Below are 22,276 nucleotides of genomic sequence, written 5' to 3' on the forward strand. Positions count from 1 at the left end.
CTATTTTGATAAGGGTGTAACATTTTCCATCAACATCTGTGTGCATTTTGTCTGCCGGTTTGCCACTAAACTTTAGTTTTCGCCATCTATAAGCAGAGGAGGTGTTCCTCAAGGGCCAACTTTGTCTTGCACCATCAAGGAGACTTCTCTCTCTGCTGGGGGATTTGAGCTTTGTGATAGAGAACCATGTATTTCTTCCTTTTGAGGTGGCCAATTCAGCCAAAGTTTCTGCTGTGTAAAATTCCTTTTCATAATAGATATACCCATGCCTAGGAGGATTTCAGAGCTTTGGATCTCTGTGTGCAGAGAAGTTTGTATGCATCTTAATCAAAGACTGTGTGTGTTTTAAGAGACCACATTAATATGCAGCAAACTGTATACCATTGTCCTCAAAGGCAGGATTACTATGTCTCTGTACAGCTGCCATCAGTTTTTCACCAATAAACTTTAGAACAAGGTGAGGTGGTTTGGCTAACCATGGATGTTACAGGTAAACTGAAGTACTTCATTAAGAGAACGGGTCCCTATCAATTTGACAAAACTTTAGCTTGTCGAACTACAAAAGATCGACGGCTAAAGATCAAAACGTCCAAACCGGGAAAGAACAGCTAAGGAAATTTTTTCCCATGGAAATAATTCTCTTGGCCATTACACAAAACAAAAACCTTTCAACCTGAATTAAGTGGGGGGCTTTGTCCCCCCTCCCTAACTAAATATACTACGAGATCGCTTCACATCCGGGAAAGGGCAAATTCCCACTAATGGCCAAGCAAATTCTTTCCCTGACAAAAAATTTGCTTAGTTGCCCGTTCATAGTTTGGCTCCTTCGATCTTTAGCTGTCGATCTTTTGTAGTTCGACAAGCTAAAGCTTTGTCAAATAAATAGGGACCCAAGAGAACCAAGGACTTCTAAGAGGTCAGATATTTGCCTACTGCATACCAGGGAAGCAGTGGAGATTATCCAAATAGGCTGGCCTGCCTCATTACCTTTTTGCTATGACCGCTGTGGTAAGACGGTGCAAGTCAGAGCAGTCTCTTTTAGAGCAGCAGACTCCACAGCAAGTTTTTTTCTTGATTTGCTGTTGCTAAAAAGTATTTGTTGCCAGTTCAGCTTGATCTAGAAGAGCAAGATTTGCAGCAGCTAAAGGACCCCTTTTAGTTTGCTAAATGTACTGTGGCAATAAGCTTTATGGTGAGCATGGTAGTAGTTGCTGTAATGCTAGATTCCTTAAAGATAGTGCCATTGACAGTTGTAGCTTCCCCCCACTTTCGCACCATTTTCATCCCTTCTAAATGGGCATATCTGAAGGATAGTAATATGTGCGTCTCTCTCTCTCTCTCTCTTGCATGCTGTGTAATTTTGTTTCTCTGAAGGAGGGATACTTCACTTAGTTGGGGGGGGGCACAGTTCATACTGGGTACAGGAACATATTTTGATTATTCAGCTTGAAAAAAGATGAAATGTGTTTTTTTTTTTTTTTCCTTCACTTTCTGGTTGATGTCCTTCCTTGTAGGAGGTATTCCAGCATCTGTGAATGATTGTATGTACTGCTTGCACATCTGGCTGGAAGACAAGCCATTGCCTCTGAACCAATTCCCGTTTTACATAATGCATTTCAGCAACAGTTATATGTAACTTCAGCTATCGTGCTGAACACCTTCATACAACTGCACTTTGTCAAGTTTAAATAATGCCTTCAGAAATGGTGAATGGCTAGAAGAAAAGTGCATGTGTTATCCCCTTAAGCAGAATCCCTTTGCTAAATCAGAGCAGAATCCTAAATGCAGCACATGAGTAATAGTTGTATTTGAGCACAAATTCAGTTCCAAACCCACAGCTATGCCATTTCATTGATGGGACTGTCTGCTCCCTTGAATGTGTCTGGTAGCATAGGACAGTGTCAATTGGTACAGAGTCCTGCAAAACTGTAGAGGGTTTCTGATTCGCAGATGTAGCTGGGATTTCCATGTAGGAAGGAGCTTTTGTGGTCTCCTTAAATATAATATAATGTAATACAAGTCCATCTAGTCTGCCTTAAGTTTCTTTGCATGGTGCCTCTTCTCCCTCAGTGCTTTCCACGCTTAACAATATTTCCCAAGCCCTATAGTACCCTCTTAAATACCTCTATGCATTCCTTCTTCACCCATCGTAGTAGCTTTTTTTCCATTGATGTACAACCCAGTGAAACAGTACTTTTCAAAATCCAGTAGTTAGTCCCTAATATACGGTACTGCCTGTGCTGCCTCCTTCCACCTTTATCCTTCATGTTCAGAATGACCCCAGTGGTATCGCAGTGACTGCACATGGTATTCAAGGAGTGATCTGATCAAGACCATGGAGCAGAAATATTGTCTACTTTTTAAATACCGTGTTTACATTTAACCTTTCTGCTGATTTGTTCACTCTTTCCAAACCCCCCCCCAGCAGTCTGTGTTATCAGCAAGAAGTTGATCCTGTTCTATTCACCTTCAGTTGCATCTAAGACCAGCACAGTGAAAACATTGGACCCAGGACACATTTCTGTGCCACCTGACTAGTCACTAATTCCTCTCTCCTGATGTTCCCTGTCTGTCACCACAACCCTGTGTGTTCTGTTATTCAGACATATTGGTCTCGGTTTCCTCCGACTTGATTCTACCCCATCCCATTCTGTCATTAGCCTTCTGTGAGGCACAAAGTTAAAAGTCCTTGTTGAAGTCCAGGTAGACCACTTCTACTGGTACCCCCATAAACTTTTGCTGATTGAGTTATAAAACTGAATCTGGTTTAACCAACAGTTTCCTCTGGTTGGGAACTCTTGTTAGTTGTCTTCTTGAAGATTGTAGCTGTTTATAAATGCTACCACCCTTTCCTCAGAATTTTCCCCATGGCTTCCTGCCACTGTTATGTTAACGGATTTTGTATTTTTCTCTGATCCTCCCCCTTAAAACTGCTGCCAGGCAGGCCTTTTTCACTTCAGTGCTATCCAGTGATTTATTGCAGATTCCGTCAAGGGGTCTGCCAGAACACTGGACAGATTTGACAGCTCTGCGAGGCAGCTCATCCTTGTGCTTTTCCCCAGGAGCAGCATTTCCCTCTGAACTTCCTCCCTTTCTCTTCTGGTTTCTGTTCATAGTTCTTGGTATTTTGCCCCGTCTTCCTTCCCTCTTAACACACTCCTTTTGCATTACTTTACTTCAGTGTTAAAAAAATTAATTCAGTACCTCTGTAATTTAAAGCGTCTGTGGTCTCCGTTCTGTCCAAGCATAGCTTAGTTATTTGCCCTGCCCTTCTTTCGCTTTCTCCAGGTATCTCAAAGTCTTTCTGCTCACTCCTTTTCAGTTTTAGCCTTTTCTGTCCTTGCTGCCTCTCTTGCTCAACTCCTTGTACTGTGCCGCCTCCTACTCCTTTGGACCTCATGTAGGGTACAGTCTTTTGAACCAGTTGCCTGTTTCACATTCCTTTGTAGCCACTTTGGCCTTCTTTTCTTTTAGCCTTTACACTATTGTCCATATCCCCGAGTAATTTGTCCATGACTCATTCTCACAGCTTGTTTACTCCTGGTCTTCTTCTAATTGATCCTGGAGACCATCTACCTGGTATAACATAATCCACTTTCTAAAAGCCTACTCCATTGTTTTGTCTTCTTACAGTTTCCCACTTAGCTAAACTGTACAATGTGTGCATTAACCTGGACATCCATGACATCCTTGGCATTGATTAGGACAGTGTCAGAATTCTTTTCAGTTTGGTATGGTCATGCAGCAGGTGATTGAATCCCTCATGGGTCAGAACACCGGGTAGATTCCACTGCCTTTCTATATTTGACCTTGGAATCTCCCATTTGGCTCCTGATACTCGCTCTTTACGAGTATTGCCCACTTCCTGCCCCAGTGTTTTATTTTGTACTTCAGTCTCTCATATTCCATTTTTATTCTGTCAGATTGCTGTACTATTGTCCGTCCACCATCTCCCCTCCAAACCTTCTGGAGCACTTAATCTAGTGCTGTTTTTTTTTTCTTTTCTTTATGATCAGTAAGATTTTTACATGTGCTACATATGTGTGTGTGTGTGTGTGTGTGTGTGTGTGTGTGTGTGTGTGTGTGTGTGTGTGTGTGTGTGTGTGTGTGTATATATATCTATATATATCTATATATATCTATATATATCATTCATATATATATCATATATATATGTATATGTATATATAATATGTGTATGTATGTGTGTGTATGTATGTGTAGGGTAATCTATTTTGTTTATGTATATGTCATAAAAGGTAGAAAACTCAGAATCGCAAAATGCTGAATGAGTACTAAGCCTGAATCACAAGACTTTGAATACTTCTCTCCTCCTAAAAAAAAAAAAAAATTATATTGGTAAATCCAAACTACAAGACCAACTAACATTTTGGTACTGATACCGTTAGGGAAAGGGTTTTTAGTAACGTACTGCGCCTAGTTAGGGTTGGGGTTGGGGTAAAGCCTTCCTTGCCTACCTTACTGGAGTGCTAACCATAACTTTAACCCAAACATGACACATTACTAAAAACCCTTTCCCTAACAGTACACTACACAAGACACAAGATACAGACAACACAAAATATGCATAACACTGTCTCTATCTTCTTGCCTAACCCTTACTCTGATACTAACCCGCAAACATGTGCATATTTACAACCACCATTTTTTTTTATTCAAATAACTGTATGATCACAGAAATTCCCTATTAAAAGGATACAAAGCTTATACAACATGTCTTATGGACCAACTCAAAGCCCTGTCACTATACACTTTATCCAACAGACTACTTAGAGGTGACCTTTGTCTGGTGTACAAAGCATCCCCCAATCCAATATTGATGGATTTACTACATATCAGCAAGTCTGATGGCATCAGAAGTACTGTGTGTAGGTATCTAAACCTCTTTATGCAACATCAACAGAATGGTTTTGGAGGGACAAGTGTAATCTCTGGGGATACGCTATTCTGGAACAGACTCCCCATCCACATAAAACAAAGATGTTCATCGTGTTACCCTGCTGCAGTCATCACATTTGGGTTATCCTGTCGTCAGGCGGTCCCGCAGTCGGCCGGATTTCCTAAGTCTTGGTCCGACGTTGGTTGCTGTCGCCTCATCCCTGACGTCAGTGCGCCAGGGGTACATATATTGCAACCGACGCCATTTTCTTCAGTCTTTCTTGCCGCACGGTGCCCGAAGCGGAAGCAGTTCGCAAGTGCCAGTCGGCCGACTCCTGAGATTGTCTAATTCGAATTTCAGACCGAAGTCTTCTATAAAGCTAAGTACCCCGTTGGGGAAACTTTTGGGAGCTACCGACTACCGGCGTGCACAAAAAGCACAGGGACAAGGACCGACAGCCCAGGCCTAAGCCCGATTCCGAGGCCTCGGTTGATCCGGTCTCCGGTTATCAGTGAGGCTCCGACGCAGCCTCTGACTACCGCAGTTCTGGAACCCGAGACTGCTACAGATATTTTAACGGAATGTATTAAGCCAACGCAGCCTTTTACTTCAGGCCCTTCCGACAATTTACCTTCCAAGGACGTCGGTGCTTCTGAAACGCCATCGGTTTCTGAAGGCGTTTTTAGACAGACTACTCTTGCAGTCAAAACGTTTTCCAAGTCGAAGACTCCTTCTAAATCAAAAAAGGCTTCACTTCAGTCTCCTGTTCAAGGCCCTATGCCTAAGAAACAGATGCTCAAAATGGCTGAGTATTTGATTTCTCTTATCAGAGGTTCTCAGCCTCCTCCTGACAAAAGGCCTAGACAAGAGGAAGATTCTGCTTCCTCTGAACAACTGTCTATTTCTTTGGATTCCTCTGAGGACCAAGACTATTCCTTCTCTCCTTATGAAGATTCTGATGCTGAGGACTCTATTCTCTCAGCTTCCCCTCCGGAAGATTACTCTTTTGGGGAAACTTTACACACTATGAGGGAACATTTTCACTGGGAAGGTCAGGATTACTCTGATTCCAAGAAAAGGCCCAGAGAGTTTCTTTTACTCCCCCAACACAGACCTCTAGCCATGCCTCCTGTTTTGGACATTGTGGATGATGTCTATTTAGAATCCAGTTTCAACCCTGACTCTCTACTTCCTGCCCCGGACAAGCCTGACAGATACTACAGAGTACTGATTCCCACAAATTTCTTTACAAAAGCCCAGTAGCTGACCCAGAGACTATCTCCCAGGGTCCCAAGGGGGCTAAGGCGTCCATGGATAAAAATCCAGTACCTTCTGAAAGGGATTCAAGAGCACTAGATAGATGGGGGAAAAAGGTTTACACCTCAGCCACTTTAGCTATGAGAGCACTAAATTGTCAATTTCATATGCTTAAGTATCAGCAATTTCTGATCTCTCAGTTAAAACAAAAGCTAACCTCCCTCCCTCAACAAATCTGAATTGAAAGAAGTACAAGATTTTTGCATGCCACCAAGCAGGTGGGCAAACATACCTTACAATGTGGGTTTGATTCTTTAGAGGCCTCCTGCAGAGCAGCTGTCACTGGATCAGTTATACGTAGGCATGCCTGGTTAAAGGAACAAAGTCTGCCTGATCATGTTAAAGCAAAACTACTAGATGCCCCCTTACAGCAGGATGTTCTTTTTGGTGTTAAAGCAGAAGAAGTTTTAAAGAAAATGGAAGATAAGGTGAAATCAATGCAGACAGTCAAAGATTTCCTACAAGTACAACCCCCTCACTTCCGCAGAAACTGGCCAACAAAAAATTGGCCCTTTCCAGCCACTGACAGACCTCAGACGGGTAAATACAGGTGCCCAAGGGGCAGAGGACATCCACAAGCTCAGTATAAGCCTCGCCAATGGGGCACTCCAACCCAAAAGGGAGGTGAAGACAGGTCTCAACCCACCAGAAGGCAAACTCAATGACTTGCACCTCAGCTGGCCAAACAAAGCTCTTTTGCCGGCCCCCTTGGGGGGGAAACTAGCATTATTTGTAGACAACTTGCACATGGTCACAAAGGACAAATGGGTCCTAGACATAATTTTATGAGGATACAGATTCCACTTTCACACCTTGCCAATAAAAAGAGGAATGCCAAACCTGCCACAAAATCAAAGGGCAGAGGCTCAAAGGCAAATTACAGCTCTCTTGGCCATGAGAGCCATTCAAAGGGTACCAACTCAAGAGCAAGGCCAAGGATTTTACTCTACTCTTTCTAGTACCCAGAAAAGAAAATGCTTGGAGACCAATTCTGGACCTTTCAATTCTAAACACTTACTTACAAGTTCCCAAATTCAAGATGCTAACACTACAGCAGCTACTTCCCATGTTGGGCAAGGAAGCATGGCTGGTAACGTTTGATCTCAAGGAGGCATACCTGCATGTCCCTATCAGACAAAGTTGCAGAAGATACCTCCGTTTCCTTGCAGGTTCAACCCATTATCAATTTTCTGCACTGCCCTTTGGCTTGTCTACTGCACCCAGAGTTTTCACAAAATGCCTGGCACCAGTAATTGCATATTGCAGACAAAGAGGAATTCAAATATATCTATACCTGGACGACTGCCTCATCCAAGCAGAAAGAAAAGACATTCTCTTACAACATCTGGCTTTTGTGAAGCATCTACTAAATTGTCTGGGGTACACAGTAAATGAAAAGAAGTCAAAACTAGTACCCTCACAAAAAATGACATTCCTGGGTGCCAGCTTGGACACAATGGCCCAGAAGGCTTATCTTACACCAGACAAGCAATTACAACTGACTCAATATTTCAAGACAATGGCAACAAAGACCCAATTAACTGCAAGAAAAATTCTGCAGGCTTTGGGCTTCATGGCATCTTGCATTCTGATACCATTTGCAAAACTGCATATGAGGAAATTACAGTGGTACCTAAAAAGCGTATGGTCTCAACACAGCCACAGCTTGGACACAGTGATATCTCTCATTCCCTGCCTTCAACAGGAATTTCTGTGGTGGGCACAGGCATGTCACCTCAACAAGGGTCAGCCTTTCACCTTGCCCCCACCCAGGCAAACTTATCACAACAGATGCTTCAGACTATGCCTGGGGGGCACACATGGCAGGGCAATGCATTCAAGGCCTATGGACTGCAGAACAAAGAAAACTGCACATAAACCAAAAAGAGATGCTAGCTGTATAGAAAGCTCTGACAGCCTTCAAGGATCTACTACAGCCAGGACAACTTGCAGTAAAGATGGACAACACCACAGTAATGTGGTACATAAACAAACAAGGGGGCACACATTCCTACCCTCTTTGCAGGCAAGCAATAATCTTATGGAACACAGCTCTGGCCTACCAAGTCCAGTTACAAGCTCAGTTCCTGCCAGGACAGAAAAACACATTGGCAGACGACCTAAGCAGAAAGATCAAAGATCCCCACGAGTGGAAACTAGACCCACAAATATTTACAATGATAACTCACAGATGGGGCCTACCAAATATAGACCTGTTTGCCAGTCCTCAAAACTACCAACTGACAAAATTTTGTACAAGGACATTCCACCATCAAGCTTGGAAAGTGGACGCTCTCTCCTTCAGTTGGAAAAACCTGACAGCATATGCCTTTCCTCCATTACCTCTTCTCACAAAGGTTTTTTTGAAGGTCAGAAAGGAGAAACCTCGACTGATTCTCATAGCCCCAGACTGGCCACGCCAGCACTGGTACCCGCTATTGAAGAATATGGCTCACAGCCCACCATGGATATTGCCTCAAATACTTAATTTGCTCACGCAGCAAGACAAGCAGATTCTACACAGCCAGATCAAAACCTTAAACCTGGCTGCATGGCAAATCAATTAAGCATCCAACCAGCCACTCTTTCACAAGCAGTACTGGATGTTATTCTAGAAGCCAGGAGGCCAAGCACCAGGAAGGCTTACTCGGACAAATGGAAAAGGTTTTCTGCTTGGAACCAAGCTAAAGGCCAAGACACAACTCAGCCTCATATGCCTCACATTCTGCAGTATTTAGCTGAGATGCTGCATAAAGGACTTTCCTTCTCCTGAATTAAAATCCATGATTCAGCTATTTCAGCTCACTACGACACAAATCCACCTTTATTTTCAAATCCACTTCTAAGGCAGTTCCTCAGAGGGGCAAAAAACATTAGACCACCTAGAAGAGCTCCTACACCAACATGGGACCTCAACTTTGTTCTGGAAAAACTAATGCTACCTCCCTTTGAGCCAGCTTTTTCTGCAGACCTTCAGTTACTATCTTGGAAGACTGCCCTGCTCCTGGCAATAACTTCTGCTAGGAGAGTCTCAGAATTACAGGCACTTATGGCAGTGGAACCTTTCCTCATTTTTCATCAAGACAGAGTTTCTCTATGAACTAATCCCTTCCTTCATGCCTAAGGTGGTTTCCAGTGTAGCTTTACATCAAACCATCCACCTACCCACTTTCTTCCCCAATCCACAGAACAAAGGTGAGAGACTCCTGCATTCCTTGGACATTCACAGGCAGCTTCGTTACTACTTGGATAAAACTAAGGCTTTCAGAAAAACTGACCAGCTCTTTGTTTCCTATGCTACAGCTTCTCAAGGGAGGGCCATATCCAAGCAAACCATTTCTAAATGGATAGGCCATTGCATACAATTCTGTTATACCCATCATGGGAAACCAGTTCCTCCTACCATTAGATCCCACACTACCAGGGCAACAGCTACCTCTACAGCCTTTCTCAGGGGGGTTCCTACCAAGGAAAGTTTAGAAGCTGCAACACACCTTCACCAAACGCCATCACTTGCCTCTTTATTCTAAGTCCAGGGCAGGCTTCGCCACTGCAGTTCTGCAGGGCCTCATTGCCTCCACTAACCCTCTGATGCTTCAACCCTACATTAGCTTTGGGACTCAACCCAAGTGTGATGACTGCAGCAGGGTAACACGATGAACATAGTACAGTTTTGTACCTACCATAAATGTAGATGTTCGAGTGTTCACCCTGCTGCAGTCCAGGTTACCCTCCCTCCAACCCCTCTGATCTACTGGCTAAATCTCTGCTATGCCTTACTGATGTATTTGCTTATAGCTGAAGGGATTTTGTGTTTGTACAGTGTTCACACCTTTTGGTACTAATTTGGATCACCTTTTTGGGGGCACCTGACATCTGGGGCAAGAAAAACTGAAGAAAATAGCATTGGTTGCAATATATGTTCCCCTGGCGCACTGACATCAGGGATGAGGCGACAGCAACCGACGTCGGACCAAGACTCTGGAAATCCGGCCGACTGCGGGACCACCTGACGACAGGATAACCCAAGTGTGATGACTGCAGCAGGGTGAACACTCGAACATCTACATTTATGGTAGGTACAAAACTGTACTTTCTTCCCTGTCCATATTCAAGCGCAGCATGGATCTTTAGATGGGAAATGGAAAAGTTACTTCCGCTCTTAAATGCTTTATATCATGCACGAGTCCCCTTATTACTTATGGCATGATCCCAGTTATGGGTACCATCAAACATGGAATGGGTAAGACCAACTTTCTAGGCCTGCACTTTCCTGCTTACTTACACTATATAAAACTAAATTCAGCCATATGTCTTCTTCTTTCGGCTTTTCCCAGTTAGGGGTCGACGCAGCGGATCACCTGCCCGCTCATGATTGGCAGTGGAGTTTTACAGTGTTGAGTTGCCAGCCCGGCGCCCAACCTTCCACAGGAGGCACACACAAGCACACACTCATGCTTGGGGCCAATTTGGAGTGTCCAATCCACCTACAGCATGTATTTGAGAGGAAACCAGAGCACCCTGAGGAAACCCACGCGACCACAGGGAGGACATGCAGACTCCGCACAGACGGCACCCCAGCTGAGAATCGAACCGGAGAACCTATTGCTGTGAGGTGGCAATGCTAACCACTGCACCACCGTGGCCATATGTGATTCACTCAAATGAGCATTCAGTTATTTGTGCACTTAGTGTTTTTTTGTGGGTGTAAAAAAAAAAAAAATCAAATGTGATTCAACCTCGCGAGTAACAGATATATGCCTGCTTTCTCATCTTTAGTTCAACACTTCTGTAGTGTTTACCATCTTGGCCTGCAAACTGTCCTACATCCAGGCATCTTCAGTTCCAGTAATTAACATTTCCTGTCAGGAATCTTCCAATTTTAGGATTCCTGGTTCATTCAACAATAACAATCCATATTTTTAAACCAAGTAGATCCACTAAACAAATGTTGATCTGGGAGCAATGTGTGGTTCTGAGTTTCTCAAGGTCTCACAGTAGGTAAAAAAAAAAAAAGGGTTGGGGAAATCGAACCCTGTGCCACAGGAAAGTAGCTTACAACCTTGACCTGTGCCCCAACTGACAATCTCCTGTTTAAGATTTTGTGCTGGGAAAGCTGACTCCCTTTGAACCCACGGAGTCTGTGTACTTAATTGCTGTCACCTGTAGTAGAATGGTACTCATTTCAATTGCATTTTAGCAAACCTTAAGTGGATTGTTTCTTGTATTAATTTACTGAATTTTATTATGATAAATGCATTAAAATGATGAAAGGACCTGTCAGCAGTTTACTAGAGTGCTGCACCTTTGCTATGGATAAAGCTTGTGACCAGGATTTCTGGAAACAGTGACTTGGATCTATGGCCACATCTTTTATAAAAATATTAAACGTTATCCAGTCTAGAAGGATGGCAGATTTTGGCATAACTTTCCTGAATGTCTGGCTATGCTTGCAGATGGTCTGTTGTGATCAGTGTACTACCCCGGCAAATGAATTGATCGAATGACTGAATGAATGAATGTCTTGCAGCCATATAGTTGAGCATTTTTATCCAGTCTGGAAAGATGGTTGGTTTTTAGGATAGCTTTCCTACATGTCTTTTAGTTGCCAGTCGCCTTTTATGGATTGATACTGCGTTGCATTTGGACAACATGTTATGCAATGCTGCTCGCCTGACTCTTCAAAATTAGATAGTTGTGTGAGGGATTTTCCATAACAGTAGATGTAAAAAGAGCAAGTCTTTTAGGCAGTCGGGCTCCAGTCGTCATCTCGCTGCTTCTCTTTCGATAAGATATATTCTGTAAGTATTTATCTTTGTTCCCGTACTTTTTAGCCGTACTGGTCTCCAAGGGTTCACCAAGTTCCTATCCCATATTGATCTGTTCTGATCACTCCATGTATCAATGGCTATAGGCATAGGATGACCAAGCTGAAAGCTGGGGATCACAGACCTCATCCAGGAAGGAACTAGTAAATCCTTCTCTTTCTCCTTGATTTGCACGTACTGTGCAAGCCATGCTATTATGATAGGCTTAGTAGGTGTGCCTAGCTAGGGTGCAGTGCAGTCTTTTGCAGACTGTCTCTTCCCCGTTGTTGTGTAGGTAGTACACCTCTTGAGATTTGTTTCTTATGTGCTACTGTTGCTGACTGACTGTTATGGACCAATAGCATTCTGGGATAGGTGAGTTGGAATCGGACACTCACTCCCATTCCTTCTCTGAGCTCAGGGTAGTTTTCTGTTTGAAGACCATAAGTATTTTCTTGAATTTTCTGTCAGATGAACTGATTATATAGCTGTGTCTAACTTAATATGTTTTGTCCAGTCCAGCACATTTTTTGTATTGCATAGAGGTATATTGTCAAAGGAAAAACAAATTTGTCTGATGCTTTTCTTGGGAAGAAATGCCTTATGTTTTGGATTACTTGACAAATTCTCCATTGTTGACATGCTTTGTGATGGATACCTCCATTAATCTTCTATAGTCCTTATTTGTTCTGGCTCATAGGCATCAAGTCAAAGCCTTTAGTAAGAAAGCACAGTGAACAAACAAGCAAGTTATTTGATTTCTGTGTGCTTGGGGGGTGTGGGAAGCTGTCAGAAGAAAAATTCAAGCGAGTCACATCTGCTTCAGGTGATGAAAAACTTCTTTATTTGCAGCTAACCAGATTACAGCAGCATATTGGCCAAGATGATCTCAATCTGATCAGCTTGTTTACTGACATCAACTTTTATACTTTCCTGTCACTAGCCAAAATAGCTTTTGTTACATTTCTAACAGTTGACAGTTGGGTATGAAAAACATCTAGGATCACAAATTACCTCAGAAAAGAATGTTTTACCTCAAAACCACAGCTAGTGTAGAATGTTTACCTCAAAACTACAGTTAGTACAGAATGTTCAAAAAGGTACAGCATACTTAGTTCAACAGTGGTAGCTGGAATTTTCCACAGCCTGCCTCAGTAAATTAACTCTTATTCAGAAGTATAGAAAACGGGTGTTATTCAAGTTCATAAGCAAACTACATCTAGCATAGATAAAGCCCATTTTTAATAAACATGGTTCAATGACCTTTTCTTACCAACACTTCAAATAGCATATTCATTTTGCTAGATGGGAGAAAGAGACAAATAATAGTATGTTTTAAAACTTTTTCAACATTTCCCCCCTCAAAACACATTTATTTGTCTTTTTATTTCAGCAATATATGGTAAAAACTAAGTTTTTCTTTGCATTACTTCATTTGCAAGACAAACTTTTAAACTTCAAAACATTTGCAAAAGTCACATTTCAATGTATTCACTTTCACCAGTCTGTTGCAACTGCTGGTACATCGTTTTCGTAACAGCAGTATCAACCAGTCTTTGTAGAAGACCTCTGATACAGGGTATACAACAGCAACCACATACCACCACGATAGCCACAGCGACTCTGACGGACACCAGGAAACTGCTGATGAGATGACTCCATTTTCCAAACCACGCTTGTAGAAAGTCGATTATTTACCCCAGAGTTCTCTGCCAATTCTTCGGATAACATCTCCAAACCTTTCAAAGCTCGAGTGATGCTCCCATCAGGGGCAGTGTTATTCGGAATATATGTACAACAGAAAGTCCCAAACATCCTGCAAACTCCTCCTTCTTTGGCCAGGAGCATATCCAACTCAATTCGGTTCTGCATGCCACCTGCGAAGTGGCCTCCAGTTGTTCAGCAATACCTTTTAATGCATCTTTGGTGTAGTTCACAAAACGCTGCTGGTTATAGTAAATGTAGTTGATCCAGTCCACATTCTTATTGGGTTGAATCCAGACAAAGATGGATGCAAAACCAGCCGCTATTTGGTTTATTGCTTTGTATTCATCAGGCACGCCTCTTGGTACGCCAATGCTATCGATGTAGACACTGCTATCGAAGGATTGCTTCAGTGCCACTGTTTTTCTCTTATTCAACCACCTCAGCTTTATTTCAGGTTCTCTTAAGAAATTGCTTTCTGGAACTGGGAAAATGTAGAATGGCAGAATTAACTTTGCAAGTGCACAAGTTCCCTTCCAGGGAATCGTAAGCCTTGATCTGAGTTTGTTGTCTCCACATAACCACCATACGTCTGCCAAACTATGAGTTTGGTTCTCCAGAAATGGATTCTCATTGCCATTCACAGTAACATTGCAATAATTGTGTCCCATATTGCCATAATTCTTTCCTGTGCCATCTCTGGAAATGCACATATACGAACCTGGATAAGAGATTGCTGTAGGCGGTTTCTCAACTTTGCTTATGATGCTGGATTTCATCTTTGCATTTATCTTCAGTTTTGTTGAAGAATAACTTTAACAGACATGTCCGATTACCTTCAGCTTGCATCAATGGGACTGTTGCTAGTTGCTGTTTACCTTCAGCACAAGAAACACAGTTCTCACTATGTGCCTCTCGGGTACTATATCTAACCCAAGATAACCATTCGTTATGGTGTACGAATCCCGTCTCGAGTAACAATTGTTCTTCTGTGAAGGCAAAATCTGCTTTACTTGTAGCATTTATAAGGCTTTGTACTTTAAGTTGGAGGGTCCCCAAAGGATCAGTTCCAACTGGAAGAGACACTCCGATTCCATATACTCCTGAATCACTTTCTTGTGGTGACACGATTGTTATTGTAATTACTTTGGTACCTTGGAAATGCGCAATTTTTATTCTTTGTTGTCTGCTTTTATCTTTCTCCGGTATCACTGCACGACTTGTTTCCCATCCATTCACATCTGTTGACCACCAAACATTTGACCAGGACGCATAGTCTCTACTGCACAAATATTTTGCACGAGTCAAGAAATCATTATTGTTCCATTTAGAACAGTCCAAAATTCCTTCACAAAGTTTTACCTTGAACACAGTAGTAACACCTGTTTGCGCTTGCAGCACCACCATTCCTTTTTCTCTCTCAACTGTTCCTTCTCGTATGGACATATTTACTTCCGCCACCAAAATCATCATCACGTAACAGTTCAAGTACCAGTTGAACATGGCATCCTTCCTTTGTAGTCAGACTTTGCGTTCAGGGATCCGGTGGAGTCTGACCAACATCAATGGTAGAAGGAAAAGTCTTAGTGGGTGATATGAATCCACAAAGTCCTCTCTGCGATCTTTACAGCCGTAGGTGTTGAGATAAGTACTTGATATGGGCCTTCCCACCTGGAGGATGACCAGTTCTTTCTCTTCACAATTCGGATCCACACCCAGTCCCCGGGTGCCACGCTTAACAAGGTTTCACTTCTGGAATCTGCAAAGGAGTCATTGGTTACAAGAGACTTGACATTTAGCAGCTTCTTCATATAATTCGCCAGATCCTCACCCCCCTCACGTTCCGCTGGCAACAATCCTTGCCACTGCGGGACGTAATATGGTCTCCCAAACAAAAGTTAAAATGGTGTAAGTCCTTTGTAGGAGGGTGAGATTCGCATGTACAGGAGTGCCAATGCACACAGTCCAGGATCTATGCGTTTCTGCTGTCAGTTTGCAGCGTTTACTCTTCAGGACACCATTGTGTCTCTCCACCAGTCCAGCTGACTGTGGATGGTAAGCACAATGGTGTTTGAGATCAGTTTGAAACACTTGACCCAACTTCTGCACAATCTGGTTTACAAAATGAGACCCATTATCACTATAAATGCGCCTTGGAAGGCCAAATCGGGGAATTATTTCTGTTGTTAAAACCTTAGCTACTGTGTGTGCATCAGGATGCTTTACTGGAAAAGCTTCTACCCACTTAGAAAAAGCATCAATTATAACTAGACAGAACCTTTTTCCCTCTGAAGGTGTCAACTCAATAAAGTCCATACAAAGTGTGTGGAATGGATATGGAGGGGTAGGGAATGCTTGCTGAGATTTCTTAACTCCCCCCTGAGCAGGATACTTTGCACATAATAAACAAGATAAACAGAATTGCTTTGCATAAGTTGAAAATCCTTTACACCAAAACACCTTCGACACTATTTGAACCATTGTCTGTACTCCTACATGGGCAGGTCCATGGCTAACCAATGCAGCATACCTAAAAAGGTTTGAGGGTAATACCATTTTGCCATCTGATGCCCTATACAACCCATCCTGTTGGGTAATACCATATTTCACCCAACTACATTTTTCCTTCTGTGTTGTCAATGTTTGCATTACTTTTAGTGTCTCTAAGTCTAAGAGGTGTCCGGGCTTTAAATCATTGTCATGCAAAAGCAAATCATTTTCTTGAGCTGCCTTTTTTGCAGCCATATCAGCAAAAGCATTTCCCCTGGAGACTGGATCTTTTTTGTTAGTATGTGCGGAACATTTGCATATCGCTATCTGAAGTGGTAGTTGCACTGCATCTAACAACTGTAAAATTAAATCTCTGTGATTTATTGGTTTGCCTGTCACAGTAACCATTCCTCTATTCTTCCATTGTTGAGCGAAAACATGTACAGTGGAGAAAGCATATTGACTATCTGTATAAATTGTCACTTTTTTAACCCCCCAAGTACAAGCTTGAGTCAAAACCGCTAACTCAGCTGCTTGTGCAGAATAAATGTTTGACAATCCATTTGCTTCTAAAACTTCAGTTTCTGTGGTGACAGCATACCCTACTAGTGTTTTTCCTACAGTATCCTTATTTGCTGATCCGTCTACAAACAAAACAAGATCAGAATCTACCAACGGAATATCCGTTAAATCTGGTCAGGGAAGTATTTTGTCATGAATGCTGTCTAAACAAACGTGTGGAGTACCTTCTTCTGGAGTCGGCAAAAGTGTTGCCGGATTAAGAGCAGTACATCTTTCTATGGTCATATGTGGCTGTGTTAGCAGCACTGTCATACATGACAAATGTCGACTAGGAGATAAAAAGGTTATCTTACCTTGCAAAAGTATAGTAGCTACTGAATGTGGAACTCGCACTTTTAATGGGTGAAACAAAACTAATGATGCTGAGGCTTGCACTGCCATGGCGGCTGCCACTACAGCTTGAACACAATGCGGCAATGCCCTTGCAACAGGATCTAATCTGGAGGAATAAAAAGCTATCGGTGTCTGTTTATCCCCATGTACTTGTACCAGAACCGAAGTCGTATATCCTCCCTTACAATCAACCATTTGTACAAACTGCTTAGAATAGTTCGGAAAACCCAAAACAGAGGATCCTGCTATCAATTGCTTAATTCTATTAAATGCTTGTATTGCCTTATCTGTCCACTGTATATTACTTTCAGCTGCCATGGGAGTATCCTAGATCAGTGCGGTCAATGGCCCTACTTCTTCAGCATAGTTAGGAATCCAACTTCTACAAAAATTAGTCAAACCTAAAAACGACATCATCTCTCGCTTAGTCGTAGGCATAGGTGCTTCAAGAATTGCTTGTTTTCTTTTATTTTCCAATTGTCTACCTTCCTGCGAGATTAAATAACCCAAGTACTTTACTTGTGCTTTCCACAATTGTAACTTCTCTTTATTTACTTTATGTCCTTGCTCAGCTAAAAAACTAAGAAGGGCAGGGGTATCCCTTTTACAACTTTCCTGCGTGGGTGAGGCCAATAAAATATCATCTACGTACAACAGGACCTGTCTTCCCTCTGGGGGAACAAACTGAGCTAAATTCGCAGCCATTTCTTGTGCGAATATTATCGGACTCTCACAATAACCCTGTGGCAATCTGGTGTATGTGTATCTTTTACCTTGGAAAGTGAATGCAAACCAAAATCTACTCTCCTTGTGTAGTGGTATGGAGAAAAAGGCATTGCTTATATCTATGACAGAAAAATATCTGTGCTGAGGTAGTAAATCATTAAGTAATGTATAGGGGTCAGGGACCACCGGTGCTCTTGGGATCACAGCTGAATTTACTGCTTGTAAATCCTGAACCAACCTTCATGACCCATCCGGTTTCTTTACAGGAAACAACAGAGTATTGCAGGGTGAATCTGGGCATTCAACAAGAATTCCTACCTGTTTTAGCTGTTCAATAACTGGTTTAATTCCCTCCTCCGCTTGTTTACTTAACGGATATCGGTGCTTACGAGGTCTAAAACCTGACTTTGCAGTTGTACAAACTTCACCTGCTGTTTTCATTAATCCTACATCTCCTTTACCTTTTGACAATAACTCTACAGGCAAGGCACTTAATGCACTATCTTCCTCTTGAGTTAGGAGAATTTGTCATGCCATTTCTGTTTTGTCATCCCTGAGGTGCATACTTGGTCGTGCCCAAGTCACCCAATTTAATCTTTGTACCTGGATCTGTTGATCTTTCGACTGACTTTCAGACAGTGTCCCAAATCGTTTACCTTTTTCGTCAAATCTACCCAATGTGTCCCCACTGCTTTAGTAACTGAAACATGCGGTCTATAACTTGAGCGATATGAACTCATTTCCTTAGTCAAAGTACAGGGTACTACTGTATTACCTTGCGTATCCCAAAACATATAATTCAAAATTATCCTTGCCCACTTGTACTTAAAGAATTCTTTTTCAAATTCTTTATCCGGACCAGGGGCCTTATAGAAAATTGTACAATGTAAGTGCGCCGCAACCTGCGGTGACCTGCTCCTAGATTTACTTAAAGCTAGATTGATCAACTCTGTATCAACCCTCCCCGGGCCGTCAAATCAAGTCTAGGCTATACCAGTAAAACAAGTCTTGTACTCCCTGTACTACTAAGCCATCCGCTAACCTTTTTGCCTCAATACCTTTAGGTGTGGGAATTGCCGCTATTCCAAACATATGCATCAAATCTCTTCCCAGCAAATTAACTGGACAAACTTTTGATATAATTACCCTACACCTAACAGCTTGGTTTGTTTGTGGATCTGTGAACAGTAGAGGATGAAACAGTGGTTCCTTATAAATTTTCCCGTTTGCCGCTTTTACAAGGACAAACTCATCTGTTTCGCAGTTCGGAGGCAGAACTGCTGGACCGAAAAGTGTACGCGATGCACCTGAATCACATAAAAACTCCACTTTTTGTCCCTCAACCAAAAACTCTATCATGGGTTTCTGATCTAGATGCATAGCAATACCCAAATTTGCCAGGTTTATGACTTCACAGTCACAATCCCGCTCTTCCATTAGAGTGTTCTGACATTCATCGTAGAGAGTGTCTGCCTCTTCACTATCCCCATAATGAAGATGGCGCCTTTCTTTACTATCATATAGTCATGCGGAGCCCTTGTTCATAAGCTGTGGGGGATGTTGCCACTCTTCACAGTCGGCAGCGAAATGCCCACGTCTACCTCATTTAAAACATTCTCCACGTTTTAACCTTTCCCTATAGGCTGAATGTCCACCTGGTTCATTTAATGTGTCCCATTGCGGGCCCCCACGTTTTTTTATGCCACCACGGCGCCCTTGCCCCCTTTGGTCCTGTACTAAGAATATACCACCATCATCCCGTACTGCCAACACTTGTACTTTCTTTTTTAGATTAAAATGTCGCTCAGCATGCCGTGCATATTCAAACAAAGGTTGCAGTCTACATGTTCTGTGATCTACCATGTAATAAAACTACTTATCGGAGCCTTACAACCTTTAAGGAAAGCATTTTTTAATTGCTGTTCATACGGACTATCATTAGTCTGATCCTGCGGAATCATCATTCCACAATGGTTATTGAACACTTCTGTCAGTCTTACAATATAATGATCTACAGATTCATCATCAGTTTGTATGCACTGATTTATTACTGTCCAATCTGCTCTTGGACGCCACTTATCAGAAATTCTCTTTAACAGATCAGTGACTCGTGTGTCTAACACCCCAGAATTATGCTTTAATGTAGTGCCGTCATCTGCCTTGCATGTCCAAGTACCACAAACTAAGTGCCAATCTGGACCCAGGATTTGTCGCACTACTTGTTCTACTTCTAAACCATTTAGATGATAACTTAAATGCATACCAACTATGTCCTCAGAAAACTTTTGAAAATTAACCTTGGGATGAGAAATACCATCCGTAGCTCGTTTTATATCCTCTCTAGCCCAGGGACGATAAACTAAAATAGTTGGTTCTTGTCCAACATCATCTGCCTGTGGGTTTGCAACTTGTATTAAAGGAAAAGCTTCTGAATGGTCAGAAAGTTTAATAGCCCAACGTCCTTGCCCTGCTGGTCCTGACCTTAACTGCATAGGTTGGTCTACCTGTTGCAAAGCAACTTTAGGTACTACGGGAATTTGTGAGTAAATTGGAGGGGTCACAACATTTCCTTGAGCAGCTAATAACCCACCCTGCTGTACAGATCCCACATATTCAGACTGATATTGAGGAGGGTTCCCCCAGTATAGCAGCAGCAATTTCACCATACGGTGGGGCGGTTGCCTGCCTTTGCACTGCACAAACTGTGTGCTCATCCTCCTTATCTAAAAATAAAGCTACTTTTCCACTTGGCACCAGTGATCCCTTTTGATTTATTTTTTGTTTTTCCTGACACTGTTTTTCTCTTGGCTCGTTTATTTGCTTCTTCTAACCATTTTTGTGCTTGAGGAAATCCCAATTGTCTTTGCTTTTTAGTTCTAGTTCCTGCATCTCTTTTCATATCTCTAACCAATTTTTGCACAGGCATTCTTATTCAGTGTACCATCAAAATCATATTTCAACTTCCACTTCTTCAAAAATTTAACATTATTTTTGTTTAAACTTTTCATATACTTAGCATCAACATTTAAACCGACATCACTCTCACACTTGCAGCAACTTGAACCCGTTTTCCTAGATTTCTTATTTTAGGACTGCATCAAAATTATTTTTACAGGGCTTATTACAAAATGGGGCTAACAAAATAACAGGTAATCCTAACAAAATAACAAGTAATCCTAACAAAATAATCTTAACAATTATTCCTAACAAAATAATCTTAACAATTATTCCTACCCACCCTTAACTAAAAATAAACCCCCCTGTCGACAAGGTTAGATTAAATTAAATTAAAAGAAAATTGTTTTCATCCTACGTGAACCAGATGAGACTCCGTTTCCCCTTTTGGTTCGGAAACCGTCCCTCAGGTAGGGATCAGAGTGTGGCCGGCCTCTTTCCAACGACAAATCAGTCGGAGGCCTTTCCGTCGAGGGAATCTTAAGATAAGAAACCCTCACCTGCGCAGGTTTTTCGGTCTCTCCATCGGTCTGATCCGTATCTTCGTAGAGGTTTCCGGTCCGAAGGACCAAAATGTCAGAAGAAAAAATTCAAGCGAGTCACATCTGCTTCAGGTGATGAAAAACTTCTTTATTTGCAGCTAACCAGATTACAGCAGCATATTGGCCAAGATGATCTCAATCTGATCAGCTTGTTTTACTGACATCTACTTTTATACTTTCCTGTCACTAGCCAAAATAGCTTTTGTTACATTTCTAACAGTTGACAGTTGGCTATGAAAAACATCTAGGATCACAAATTACCTCAGAAAAGAATGTTTTACCTCAAAACCACAGTTAGTACAGAATGTTCAAAAAGGTACAGCATACTTAGTTCAACAGTGGTAGCTGGAATTTTCCACAGCCTGCCTCAGTAAATTAACTCTTATTCAGAAATATAGAAAACGGGTGTTATTAAAGTTCATAAGCAAACTACATCGATCATAGATAAAGCCCATCTTTAATAAACATGGTTCAATGACCTTTTCTTACCAACACTTCAGCAAATAGCATATTCATTTTGCTAGATGGGAGAAAGAGACAAATAATAGTATGTTTTAAAACTTTTTAACAGAAGCCCATTTGAACTCTTAGGAAAATTCCTTTGGAGTAATGTCTGGTACTGATGCATTCTTGGGTACATTTAAACAGTCTCTTGAGGTTTATTTTAAGCAATTTATGAACCTTAAGTGATAATGTTTTCAAGTTGTTAATGACAGCCTTTTTCTGTTTTTACAGTACTCAATATGCTGAGCTGGTTGAAATGATCTATGGAAAGAACACCAATGGTAAGATTTGTCACTGCATAGTTATGAGTGGTGCCTAGTTTTGTTTCATTTTTTTTTATTCTGTTACACTGTCATATGTATGTTAATGTTTTACTTTGGTTTTGACCCATTTGTTTTTTTTTATTTCCAAAGATG

The 22,276-nt window shown here is 41.8% G+C and overlaps 1 protein-coding gene across 2 annotated transcripts in view; it reads left to right on the forward strand.

Annotated features, from left to right (window-relative positions):
- THAP1 (THAP domain containing 1) overlaps positions 1-22,276 on the forward strand; it is a 505,801-nt gene that overhangs the window by 83,974 nt on the left and 399,551 nt on the right. For both annotated transcript variants that reach the window (XM_044064295.1, XM_044064294.1), the window contains exon 2: positions 22,092-22,141. In XM_044064295.1, the coding sequence (XP_043920230.1) occupies positions 22,117-22,141 (25 nt within the window). In that variant the 5' untranslated portion in view covers positions 22,092-22,116. The remainder of the gene's footprint in view (positions 1-22,091; positions 22,142-22,276) is intronic.

This window comes from Protopterus annectens, chromosome 2.part2 (assembly GCF_019279795.1).
Source record: "Protopterus annectens isolate FY-2018-M chromosome 2.part2, PAN1.0, whole genome shotgun sequence".
Lineage (NCBI taxonomy): Eukaryota > Metazoa > Chordata > Ceratodontiformes > Protopteridae > Protopterus > Protopterus annectens.